The 12,928-nt window shown below is 37.7% G+C and overlaps 1 protein-coding gene across 1 annotated transcript in view; it reads left to right on the top strand.

The window, feature by feature from the left end:
- The window catches only part of LOC149066979 (DNA-dependent protein kinase catalytic subunit-like), a 133,420-nt gene that overhangs the window by 41,899 nt on the left and 78,593 nt on the right, over positions 1 to 12,928 (top strand). The window contains exons 35-37 of the mRNA XM_089252858.1: positions 5,365 to 5,566; positions 9,465 to 9,824; positions 10,094 to 10,344. Coding sequence (XP_089108984.1) covers positions 5,365 to 5,566; positions 9,465 to 9,824; positions 10,094 to 10,344 — 813 coding nt within the window. The remainder of the gene's footprint in view (positions 1 to 5,364; positions 5,567 to 9,464; positions 9,825 to 10,093; positions 10,345 to 12,928) is intronic.

Genomic DNA, 12,928 nt, shown 5'->3' with positions numbered 1-12,928 from the left:
TCAGCAGTCTCCAATATTTTTTGACCCATGGGCAGGGTTGTTTGGTTTTAAACCAAGTGGTTTTTAAAAAGATCACATAAAAGTGACCTAAACATAATTTTTTCCCTTGAAAAATATCATATTAGTTCATTATTTGCCAATATGTTTCATTCTTACCACATTTTGCATTCTTGGGGTATATTCTGATGGTATATTTTTAAATGGTGTAAGCTGATATAAGTGGTTTTTTTCAAAAAATTTTTCATAAAAGTGGCCTGAATATAACTGTTTTTTATATTAAGTATCTTGGTTGCTTAGTTATAAATAGAAGCCAAAATTTCTCATTATTGCCAGATTTTCTAACTATTGACTACATTCTGATGCGTTATCTTTAGTAAATTCATGATTTGCATGGATTGCATTACACATCTTGATGTAGTGGTATTTTAGTGGTGTTTTTGTTTTTCCTTCACAGAGAAGTAGCAACAGTAGTGACACCATCATGCTAGGGACACAGATGGTCTTATAATCCAATAAAGACACCAGCTGTGTGTGTGTCCCTAAGGGACACAAAGACCAGTGTACTAGTAGTTACATTACCTCACAGACATTTTCTTTCCCATAAAAAGTAGCTCATATCATACTGTATATCACCCAGTCTTAATATTCAACAGTGTTTTTTTACTTTCACCATTAAGCCCAATTAATCAAGGTTCTACTGTACAGTAGTAACAGCTTTATGAAAAATAATCAGCTATATGCAGAAGATATTTTTTTGTAGTGTTTTTACTTTTGTCATTAAGCCCAATTAATCCAGATTTTACTGTGTAGTAGTAACAGCTTTATAAAAAATAATCTGCTATACGCAGAGGGAGATTGTAATTAAAATTTTGATTCCAAAACTGTACAATAAGAGTTACTGGTCAGAATGACTTGAAAAAAAAAAAAGCAATGGAAATTTTGGCAAAAGAAAAAAAGTGCAAAATGTGCAAGTAGATGATGCTGTACTACTACTGCAGTATGATCTATTTTGTGCAACCACATCATATCGACAGTTCAACAGCATCAGTGTGTGGATAGCGCAACTTTTATCAAGATGCACATTCATTGCAACACCAGCAAAGCAGTTGCTGAAGAACCATTTTGACAATAACAGGATGGCACGACACCTGGCTGGCTGTCAGTTCACCTGACCTTAACCCTTGCAACTTCTGGCTGGGGGGGGGGGGGGGGAAGAGTACCTCAAAATTTTATCGACCTATTAACAGAGGTCGAATTGTTGCAAACTTTGGTGAATTGCCTGCATATCCACATCATGACCATGACAGTCTGGTCTGTTGTTGAACAAGCATTTTTTTGCTTTCACCTCATTGCCATTTTACGGTGGACAATATATTTAACATTTCTTGAGTAAGTTGTAGTTATTTGTTTAATTACTTCATTTTTTTGTGATGTTTCCATGAATTATGAAATTTTGCAATGCTAATTAAGTTATCATTTTGCCTTGAATGGCCATCGTTCCCATTCTGCAAGCAAATTTGAGTTGGATGAGTACAGTGCCATTAATTTTCCATTTTTAAGTATTTTTTTCTTCTTTGCCATATAAAATTCCATTACTTCAGGAATATTCATGTAAATTTTCAAGCCATTCTGACAATGGCTCTTCTACAGTATTTTAAATCAGAACTTTAGTTATAATCGCCCTGTATATCGTAAATCATTGCTAATTAATTGGCATTATTTATGCTTCATTAAATACATTATATTCACCTAATTTTTATCACAGTTTTTGTAAAATAGCTTCCTGACTAGACATACTGAAAGTAACTGGAGAAAACACTTTTAAATTATGTGGTTAACCCATTTGCATCATTCGAAAAAATGGGAAAATTGGCCCATAACACCAAAATTTTTTTATTATATGGAGTTATATTTCAAAATGAAAAAAAAGCGAAAAACAGAATGGCATACACAAAGAATTTATAATGTTAACTTAGTTCAATGAAGATATACACTGAAGAGCCAAAAAAACTTGTACACCTGCCTAATATCGTGTAGGACCCCCGCGAGCCCGCAGAAGTGCCGCAACACGATGTGGCATGGACTCGACTAATGTCTGAAGTAGTGCTGGAGGTAATTGACACCATGAACCCTGCAGGGCTGTCCATAAATTCGTAGGAGTAAGAGGGGGTGGAGATCTCTTCTGAACAGCACATTGCAAGGCATCCCAGATATGTTCAATACTGTTCATGTCTGGGGATTTAGGTGGCCAGCGGAAGTGTCTCAAGTCAGAAGAGTGTTCCTGAAGCCACTTTGTAGCAATTCTGGAAGTGTGGGGTGTCGCATTGTCCTGCTGAAATTGTCCAAGTCCGTCGGAATGCACAATGGACATGAATGGGTGCAGGTGATCAGACAGGATGCTTACATACCTGTCACCTGTCAGAGTCATATCTAGACGTATCAGGGGTCCCATATCACGTTAACTGCACATGCCCCATAACATCACAGAGCCTCCACCAGCTTGAACAGTCCCCTGTTGACATATAGGGTCCATAGATTCATGAGGTTGTCTCCGTACCCGTACACGTCCATCAGCTCGAAGCAATTGGAAACGAGACTCGTCAGACCAGGCAACGTGTTTCCAGTCCTCAACAGTCCGATGTCGGTGTTGTCGGGCCCAGGCGAGGCGTAAAACTTTGTGTTGTGCTGTCATCAAGGGTACACGAGTGAGCCTTCAGCTCCGAAAGCCCATATCGATGATGTTTCGTTGAATGGTTCGCAGGCTGACACTTGTTGATGGCCCAGCATTGAAATCTGCAGCAATTTGCGGAAGGGTTGCACGTCTGTCACGTTTAATGATTCTCGTCAGTCGTCGTTGGGCCAGTTCTTGCATGATCTTTTTCTGGCCGCAGCGATGTCGTAGATTTAATTTTTTACCGGATTCTCGATATTCACGGTACACTCGTGAAATGGTCGTACGTGAAAATCCAAATTTCATCGCTACCTCGGAGATGCTATGTCCCATCTCTCGTGCGCCGACTACAACACCACATTCAAACTCACTTAAATCACGATAACCCGCCATTGTAGCAGCAGTAACCGATCTAACAATTATGCCAGACACTTGTTGTGTTATATAGGCGTTGCCGACCGCAGCGCCATACTCTGATTGGTTCCATATCTCTTTATTTGCATAGGTATGCCTGTACCAGTTTTTTTTGGCTCTTCAGTTTACAATGAAAAATTAAATTTAATAGTTTTATACAGTATGATAGCATTCTAATGTTTTGTTCTCATGCATAAAAAACTAGCGCGCATATATGCACTTTGGTGATAATGGCCAGGAAGATTCCGCACATATATGTGCTTATGATGTAAATGAGTTAATAATAACATTAAAAATTTTCAAACACAAAGTAATTCATTAGGCAAAAAATAATGCCGCTGTGGTGGTCGAGTGGTCATAGTGACGGACTCGCATCGCGGGGACCCGGGTTCGAGCCCCACCGTCGCCACAGTGGTGGTCGGCTGAAGTTGGTTTTCTGTGGTTCCCAACTTCGAGGCGCAAATGCGAACCGATCTCCCCGTTAAAAAGTCTCGCCACAGAGAGCAACAGACCTACAAACAGTACAAATATTCAGTCACTACACATCACTCACTTCACTTCTGAGATATAGATGGCAGCACTGAAAAATCATACACAACACTAGATACGCACTCAGACTGTTAGGTACACACACTTACCCTTCCGGCACAACTCACTAGGTAGAAAATTGCCTATGGCGATAGACCTGAGTTGTGCTTGGTTAAAAAAAAATAAATAAATAAATAAAAAAAAAAAAAAAAAAAAAAAAAAATAATAATAATAATAATAATGAAATTGCAAAAGTTGGTTTTTGTTATAATGTAAGAAATATTTATAGATTAATTAATATGGGAATTTGTTAATTACATTAATAAAATTAATATGGACATTTTTATAGTGACGGACTCGCGCTGCGAGGATCCGGGTTCGAACCCCACAGTGGTGGTCGGCTGAAGTTGGTTTTCTGTGGTTCCCAACTTCAAGGCACAAATGCGAGCCGATCTCCCTGTTAAAAAGTCTCGCCACAGAGAGCAACAGTCCTACAACGATAAATCATTCAATCATAACACTTCACTCATAGTTAGAAAAACTGGTGGCAGATGGCAGCACTACACATAACAAGCATTACAGAGAAACAAAAAAAACTTCACGTCAGGTTTCACTACACGTACACGCACATTCCCGCATGTACCGATTCATTGGGGGTTCCGCGGGGGGGGGGGGGTGCATGTGTGGTGTAGGAGTAGTAGGTAGGGCCTCCAAAAAATGGCTCGGGGATCCATGATGTTCTTAAGTCAGCCACCTCGTTGGGCAATTTGCCTGTTGTGGCGTTGTATTTGTATTAATAAAAATTAATTTTATTAATTATTAGAAGTTTGAATGATTTTTCAGAAATGTTAGTTTTCAATGTTAATGCTATTTAAACCAAAACCCCGGTTTTTGGTTTAAATAGCATTATCCCGGTTTTTGGTTTTTAAGAAAAAAAATCTTTTTTATCAACCTTGCTCATGGGGCTCTTTTTGCAATCAAATTTTGGTGACAGAGTACCTTAGGATGTTTTATTAAAATTACCTGTTGTTTATTCAGTTATGTATTTAATTTTACTGGAGTGGCCACAGAGCCTCTGGGAAATTCACATGGAGCAAATGCTACAGCAAGTGTGTATTTACAGGGGAGGAAGGGGGTTTAAGCAGGCTAAAGCTGTTGGCATGTTTGAAGGGGCTGCAAATTTCAGTAATTGGCAGACAAGAACCTTAAAATTAGATCAAGAGATGTATGACAAAATTTGAATAGAGGGCAACAAATCCATTTATCCACCTTTGCCTACAGCAGAGCGCAGATTGGACACCAGGTGTAAGGTATCATGTATTCTTGGATTATATTTATATTCACTATGAATGAGAGGAAGAAAAGACGAGAAGCTCTGGAAAAGAGCTTGAAAAATTACTTAGAGTTGGTTAAAGACTCACCAGAGTACCTCTGAGATTTCATGAATGATTTTATTTGAAATTATTTTATTGACCTAGTTAATGATGAATAATTTTGGATCAAGGATGAGTTGTGCCTTTCTTTTGAATTAAGAAAAATATTCTTCAAAGACAACTCAAAAGTGGTTATGAAAACATTGTTGCATTAGAATTTTGTTCAAAGGTTAGTTAATGTTTAAGTTCCCCCAAATTTTTTATAAATATGATGGGCTGAAGGTGCAATTGAAGTAAAAATTTTTTACTTGTTTGAAATAAATATATTTTTTAATTTTAAATACTCATTCAACCTTTCTGTTTTGCATTTCCTTCCAGGACTAAATGCTGCATACTCATTCGGATTTTCAATTTCTACACAACACTATCTGGATACAATGAAAGCATCCTATACAAAACATTACATGCTAGTATTTGGAACGAAAAATTTTGGGAGCTGATCATTTTATCTGTCATTGATCCATGTGTCTTGGGATTTGACACGATGAATTCTGAAATTAAGAGGAATCTTTCAAGAGATGTGTGTATTTGAATGTTTCTATGTTTTACTTTTGCATATTATTTTTTTAGGGTAGTAATTTTATTAGCTTACTAACTACAGTACCCAGCACTGCCCGTGTTTTCTTCAGTTACTGGGAGGATTAAAAAAGAGTGACAAACTATTATACATAATACTGGCAGTATTAAAGAAGTGACAAACCATTGTGAAGGCGCATGTCTGAAACACATTGTTAGGGAACCATGGTAAACAAAGTAAACATTCTAAAAGTCATTGTTCAGGCTCAGAAACCATTGTTGCCCGACAGTTTTTTGCATATTTCAAGCTTTTTGTCCAGCTCTGGCAAACGTTTAAAGTAGCCCATTGTTCACAATCCAGGTTCTGTTTGGTATACATGCAAAATTTGGCAATGATCGATCTAACAATGTAGATTTGTATAGAGAACACACAGAAAATGAATTATATATAAACTGAAGAGCCAAAAAAACTGGTGCAGGCATGCGTATGCAAATAAAGAGATATGGAACCAATCAGAGTACGGCGCTGCAGTCGGCAACGCCTATATAACACAACAAGTGTCTGGCATAGTTGTTAGATCGATTACTGCTACTACAATGGCGGGTTATCGAGATTTAAGTGAGTTTGAAAGTGGTGTTGTAGTCTGCGCACGAAAGATGGGACATAGCATCTCCGAGGTAGCGATGAAATTTGGATTTTCACGTACGACCATTTCACGACTGTACCGTGAATATCGGGAATCCGTTAAAAAAATTAAATCTACGACATCGCTGCGGCCAGAAAAAGATTATGCAAGAACGGGCCCAATGACAACTGACGAGAATCATTAAACGTGACAGACGTGCAACCCTTCCGCAAATTGCTGCAGATTTCAATGCTGGGCCATCAACAAGTGTCAGCCTGCGAACCATTCAATGAAACATCATCGATATGGGCTTTCGGAGCCAAAGGCCCACTCGTGTACCCTTGATGACTGCACAACACAAAGTTTTACGCCTCGCCTGGGCCCGACAACACCGACATCGGACTGTTGAGGACTGGAAACACGTTGCCTGGTCTGACGAGTCTCGTTTCCAATTGCTTCGAGCTGATGGACGTGTACGGGTACGGAGACAACCTCATGAATCTATGGACCCTATATGTCAACAGGGGACTGTTCAAGCTGGTGGAGGCTCTGTGATGTTATGGGGCATGTGCAGTTAACGTGATATGGGACCCCTGATACGTCTAGATATGACTCTGACAGGTGACAGGTATGTAAGCATCCTGTCTGATCACCTGCACCCATTCATGTCCATTGTGCATTCCGACGGACTTGGACAATGTCAGCAGGACAATGCGACACCCCACACTTCCAGAATTGCTACAAAGTGGCTTCAGGAACACTTCTGACTCCAAAATCCCCAGACATGAACATTATTGAACATATCTGGGATGTCTTGCAACGTGCTGTTCAGAAGAGATCTCCACCCCCTCTTACTCCTACGGATTTATGGACAGCCCTGCAGGGTTCATGATGTCAATTACCTCCAAAAAACCTTACTTCAGACATTAGTAGAGTCCATGCCACGTCGTGTTGCGGCACTTCTGCGGGCTCGCAGGGGCCCTACACGATATTAGGCAGGTGTACCAGTTTTTTTGGCTCTTCAGTGTATATACAGACCTGTCAACTCTCTGGATTTAGGCGGGAGACTCCGGATTTTCCATCCTTCCTCCCGCTCTCTGGATTTTGGCAGAAAATTAGATTTTACGCAAGCTTTCATATTATCGTGACGTCAATGACTTTCGTCGTCGCTAGGGAAAACATCCATAGGAGACAGTTGTGGTCATTTCCATCGAGCAACCGTAACAAAGTCTTGGTGACAGCATTTAAGTAACTGGCAAAGACGTAACTTTGTTTACATAGCGTTTATCAGCAATCATTTATCAGGGGCATGACCTTGGTTGCCGAAATTCCTGTATAATCGTTATTGTATTCCATTAACATCCGTGTGGTAAACACAAGTTTTTTGTCATCAGCAGCTTTGTATTTTGAAGTTTTTTAAATTGTTATCCTCCGATTAAATGTCTTCAGAAAGAAACTATAAAACTTTAAGCTATATAAAGCTAAATATAAAGCTTTTAACAGTTCATATACCCAAGATTATCAATCACTGATAGCATCCATGAAAGGAAACACTTATGCTTTATGAACAGTATAGATGTGATTTCTCTATTCTGCATGGAAAGACTGACATGGAATTATATTCAGTTTGGGGGCAATGCAGAACCTGTCTCAAAGGGGGGAGGAATGAAAGTTTTCCTTAATTGATTTAAAAAAAAATTTGATCATTACATTTCTTTTTTGTGATTTTTTTTTTTGATCGAGTCTATGAGTGCCGGGGGGGGGGGGGAATTCTCCCCTTCCGGAGATTCCAAAAGTTAACACATCTGTATATAGATTGCAAAAAACCGCACTGATTCATTGAGAGGTTGGACTTTTTTGTTTGTGACTATTTGTAATATGGGAAAGTTGCAAACATTTTTTGCATTAGAAAATGGAAAAATCGCCTACTAACTGTGTGATTAGCATGCTAACTTTTGTAATGTGGATTTCAGTCTGAGCATGTAAGTCTTCAAGCAGCCATTAGAATTTAGAACTCAGCTCCAACTCCTGGGCCCTCATGCTGAGGTGGAAAGGTCATTGTGACTTGGAAGGCTTCAAAGTTGTGGGTTAATGTTGAGATGCATGCTAAACTTATGTAAAAAAAACTTGTCTAGTCCTGTCATGATCATAAACAGGTACTTGAAAGTGTGTAGAAACATTGATGAAAACATGGGGAAAAATATTAATTTGGACTTTGTTAAAAAAAAAAAGTGTTTAAAAGGGTTATGTTGGTCTTGATCTAATTATAAACCTTACATTTGCATAATGTAGTCATATTGTAGAAAAAACGAAAAAAAGTGATTGAGAAATTGAATTTTTTGGGTGTTATGCTGAAACAAATATTTGGAAGGAAAAGTGATTTGTTTCGACATAACATCCATGAAAATTCAACTTCTCAGTATATTCCGGGTCTTAAAAAATCTCTTAATTCAAAAATGCCACCTGAGGCGAAAATTGCTGTAGTTAAGGGAGGCTGCAATGCCTCCGCTCAATGCTTTACGCTAATAATGCATGTTATAAGGAATTGAAAAGCAAGTCTCTTGTGTATTGGTTAGCGTACTTGCCCAGCATGCAAGGGGATTCGGGTTTGATTCCCGGAGGAGGCAAATTGCTTTTCTTTACAAATATTCATTTTGCGTAACATGCAGAATATTCGATTTCTTAGTATGTTTGAGGCTGAAAAAACATCCTCTCAATACAAAAAGTAATTGTTTATTCCAGTTATATAAACATTGATAACTACTCTTTTTTTTTTTCAAATCCAGGCATTTCTCGCTTTATGGGGTTTTACTTTACCCTATTTCACTATACCACGGTTCTGAAAAGTTAATTTTAGAAAGAAGACGGACATAGTTAGATTTTAATCCTGAAAATGGGATGACAATTAAAGTGGTAAACTCCATTAGATTTGTTCATGCAGATGAAACAATATGGAGGAAAGCTCAAATCTGTCTCACCAAATCTCATTAATGGGTATATTTTTGTAACATTAATTTTTCTCTTACCCCCTTTTTGAAGAAAACCCCTACTCCTGTCTTACCCATTTTAAATTAAATTAACTTCCCGATTTAGTCATACACAACTGTTTTGTGGAACTAATTTATTGTGTAAAGCAAGGGACACCTGTAATTAATAATGTTTAAGTAAAATTTTGATTCCTTATATCCTTCCTTTAATTTAGAACTGATTTTTTACTTTAATTTCTCTGATTGTGCTTGATTTATTTATTTTTTTTAAATTTTAATTTTCATTTAGATGAAAGACCTGCTGAAAATAAAAGACTGTCAAGGTGAAGTGTTCAAGACTTATTGCAGCTCATACTTGAAAAATGACAAGTATAATATAGAGAGGTTTTGCTGTGTTGATTTTGGTGGTAGTGATGCAGATCTCATCAAGGTGAACAAAATATTTAGTGGTTATCAGCTGTTGATAGAAGCAAAACTTTGGCCTTGTGATTCTTTCTTAGAAAATGGAAACTTCATTATTGAGATGTGGGACAACGTTTGGCAATGTATAATGCTATGGGATACTGAGATGGGTGCAGTTAGCATCAGTCCATGTGCTCAAAAAGTTGTAAAGCAGGTTGTCACCTTGGTTGATAACTTAGGAATTTCGGTAAGTGCAGAAAACATTTCTTTTTTAAGTTTTAGCTGAACTGAAAGCTTTGTTGAAAAATGAGGAACTTTTTCTTGCACGTACGTATGTGTGTGTAGGTAGGGGGAATGAATGAATGTTAAAAATTATTTCTTACATTCGTTTTTAGCTTATATTTCTCAGAAAACTGATAGGCCGGAAATCTTATTTTTAAAGTCATTCTTGTAAAAGTACTTACAGTTTATGTACCAATGTCTGGGTTTAAATATCAATTTGTTTTTCTCCACTAGGTTCAAAATATTATGGTTAAACTTATGGATGTTTCACAATCATTGTACAGTCATTCTCACATAAAGAAAACCAAGAAAGGTTTAGTGGGTTTTGTGTACGTTGAAGAGGAAATTTCTCTAATGCTATGTAAAAGAGCAAATGAATTTGTTCAAACTCTTGTAGGACGCTTGAAATCGGATTCTCTACATACTCTTAAAGTGATGACAAAGTTCCTGTCATGCATTGGCTCCAAAGCAGAACTCAGAAAAAAGTAATTATACATTTTATAATTTTTCCACTGGTTCTTTTGGGGTGGTAGTTTTTGTTTTGCAGCATTTTGGAATTATTGATGGGGGAAATTTTTGTTTTTTTACTGAATTGGGAAATCACATTCAGAATTATTGGCATATGCAAAAGGGGTTTTTTTTGGGTTCTAATCCCCCTCAAGCCGAGATTATAGTATTTGCAGGAAAAAACTTAACCCCCCCCCCCCCCGAGAAAATTCTACATACGCCTATGTTCAGAATTGATCGCATTACTGAATCTGATGCGTGAAAACTGGAATTTTAGGGAAGTACTGTCTATTTGCTATGCAATGAGACGATCCAGCAATTTTGAGAAAATAGTTCTATTTTTTTGCAAACGAAAACAAAGGATATGATTCATTTGAAATTAAAGCAGTTATTGTCATATCAGCCTAATTGAAAAGGGGGACATTTCCACTTTTTTTTATAATGCACTTTTTAACCGTTTATGAAGCTTTGTTAGATCAGGAGTTTCCAACCGGTGTAGGGTTCCGTGATAGCATTTTTGGGGTTCCGCAGAATCAAAAGTGACAGAACCCCAAAAATCCCAGAATCCTGATAGCTTCAAAAATTTTCTTGTTACTACTTCACCTGAAGCAATTTTTGTATTTTTATTTTTGTTGAGAACGTGTACTCTAAAAACTTTGGAATAATTTGACGTGTAGTAGACAAACAATATTCGTGTTGGTTCCTTTCTTTCTTTCTTCCTAATAATTAAATACCTGTAATTCGCATCGTATTGCCATTGTTTAAATCTTGAGTTTTCTTATATATATTGTTCTCCAAAAGATTTGAAAGCAAAAACATAATTTTTCACTTTCTTTGAAAAAGTTTTTTTTGTTTTGCATATCTAAGCAGAAATGCATAGAATCCAGTTCTTTAGAAGTTGTCTAAAAGAAAAGAACCGAAATACTGCATCAATGTTTCTCAAACCATGTGTCGTGGCTCTCAGTGGGCACAGCCAGTTGTGAAGGGCATCCCAGAAAGCTGTCGATATTGCTGATTGCCTGTTTAGTGCTTTGAACAGGTGTTTTTTTAAACTATTCTGGGCAGGGCCACAACAGGAGAAACCTGAGGGTTCCAATTAAGGGGCCTGGTGACCCGAATGCCGGACTGGGAGGGGGCACAAATTTCACTTTTTAACCTCTCCTTCAACATTAAATGGGACCGCTAAGATGTATGGTTACCCCTGCTGACTAAAAACATATAGTTGCGGCCCTATAATACGCACAGTGTGTGTGTGTATCTCTGTCAACAATCAGTCAATTAGTCGATCATTAAAGTTTAGGGCTTTTGAGGTGACAATATACAATGAAAACAACTATATAGCCACACATTTTTGTAACCTACAATTGCATCAATTCAATGTATAGAAATGATCATTTCCCAAACATTTGGAGTTTGAGTTGAAGTGAAAACATTGAGTAATTAAAGTTTTTGAGACTCATAATGTCCTGTTGTCTCCTTTTTTGTTCTCGACTTCGACTGTAAGGGGACTCCGGTCATTTGAACCACATGAGAAAAACCACCACCCGTTGGAATAACTCGAAAAAGGCATTGACATTGAACGATATTCTTTTTATTCCAATCATTCTTCTGTTTAATGTTGAAGGAAAAGCACAAGGGAAATTTCCCACGAGTGACCATCATTGTATGTTGGTGAGTTACCAAAAATTTCAAGATTCTGTACTCCAGTAACACATAATTGCTCTCAATGTCCAATCAGTGCTGATCATATAACATCACGTGACAAGCAAACATTTAGCATGCTCCAGGAAAAACCCTACATGGTGAATTGCTGAAAACTTGTGTATCAGTTGTCATGATTAAAAAACCGTGGGTATTTGCGGATTGCTACTTACATAGCAGTGGAATATGGTAGCCCAGGTCGACAAGATACTCGCGAACTCTGTCACAAGATGCTCAGAGATGTTGTGTGTTCGATACCCCCTCTTTTGTCCTTGCCAGTGCCTTTTCTGATTCAAGGAACAATTGCAAAAACAACGCATGGTGATCAAACAGCACTATTCCTATTGAAGGAAGTCTGCACACCAAACGTTTGGCTTACGAACCTCTCTGTGAGAAACATAAAAAAAGCTGTTTGGAATCGGGTGCGAACTGTATAAGTAACGGTCTAATTAGTTCTGTTGTGCAGGAAAAACAAAAAGATTAAATGAGCGTGTTTCTGGCTATCCGGAAGCTATGTGTATAACTAGGATGGCCAAATGAAAAAAAAAAAAAAAAAATGGACATTTTCATTGATGTTAAGATAACGAAGTCCCAATTTAAAAACTTCAAAGTGGGTTTTTTCAGCATGCTTGACAAAATTTTTTTTATTAAAACGATGAAATAGCCGAATATTATAAAAAATTAATCTGTCCCGTAAAATATAATAATAATAACAACATGATCCTCACATATTCCCAAGGAATCAGCATGATCCGTCCAGGGAATTTGTTAGTGTTAGTAAACATCCATGCCCGAACCGGGATTCGAACCCAGACCTGCACAGTGAGAAGCTAGTTCCCTAACCACTCGACTGCCAGGTGG

Source organism: Pholcus phalangioides, unplaced genomic scaffold (assembly GCF_987345545.1).
Source record: "Pholcus phalangioides strain wild (caught in Gottingen) unplaced genomic scaffold, Ppha-v1.0 ptg000031l_1, whole genome shotgun sequence".
In the NCBI taxonomy this organism is placed as follows: Eukaryota; Metazoa; Arthropoda; class Arachnida; order Araneae; family Pholcidae; genus Pholcus; species Pholcus phalangioides.
This window is presented reverse-complemented; position numbering and strand designations above follow the sequence as displayed.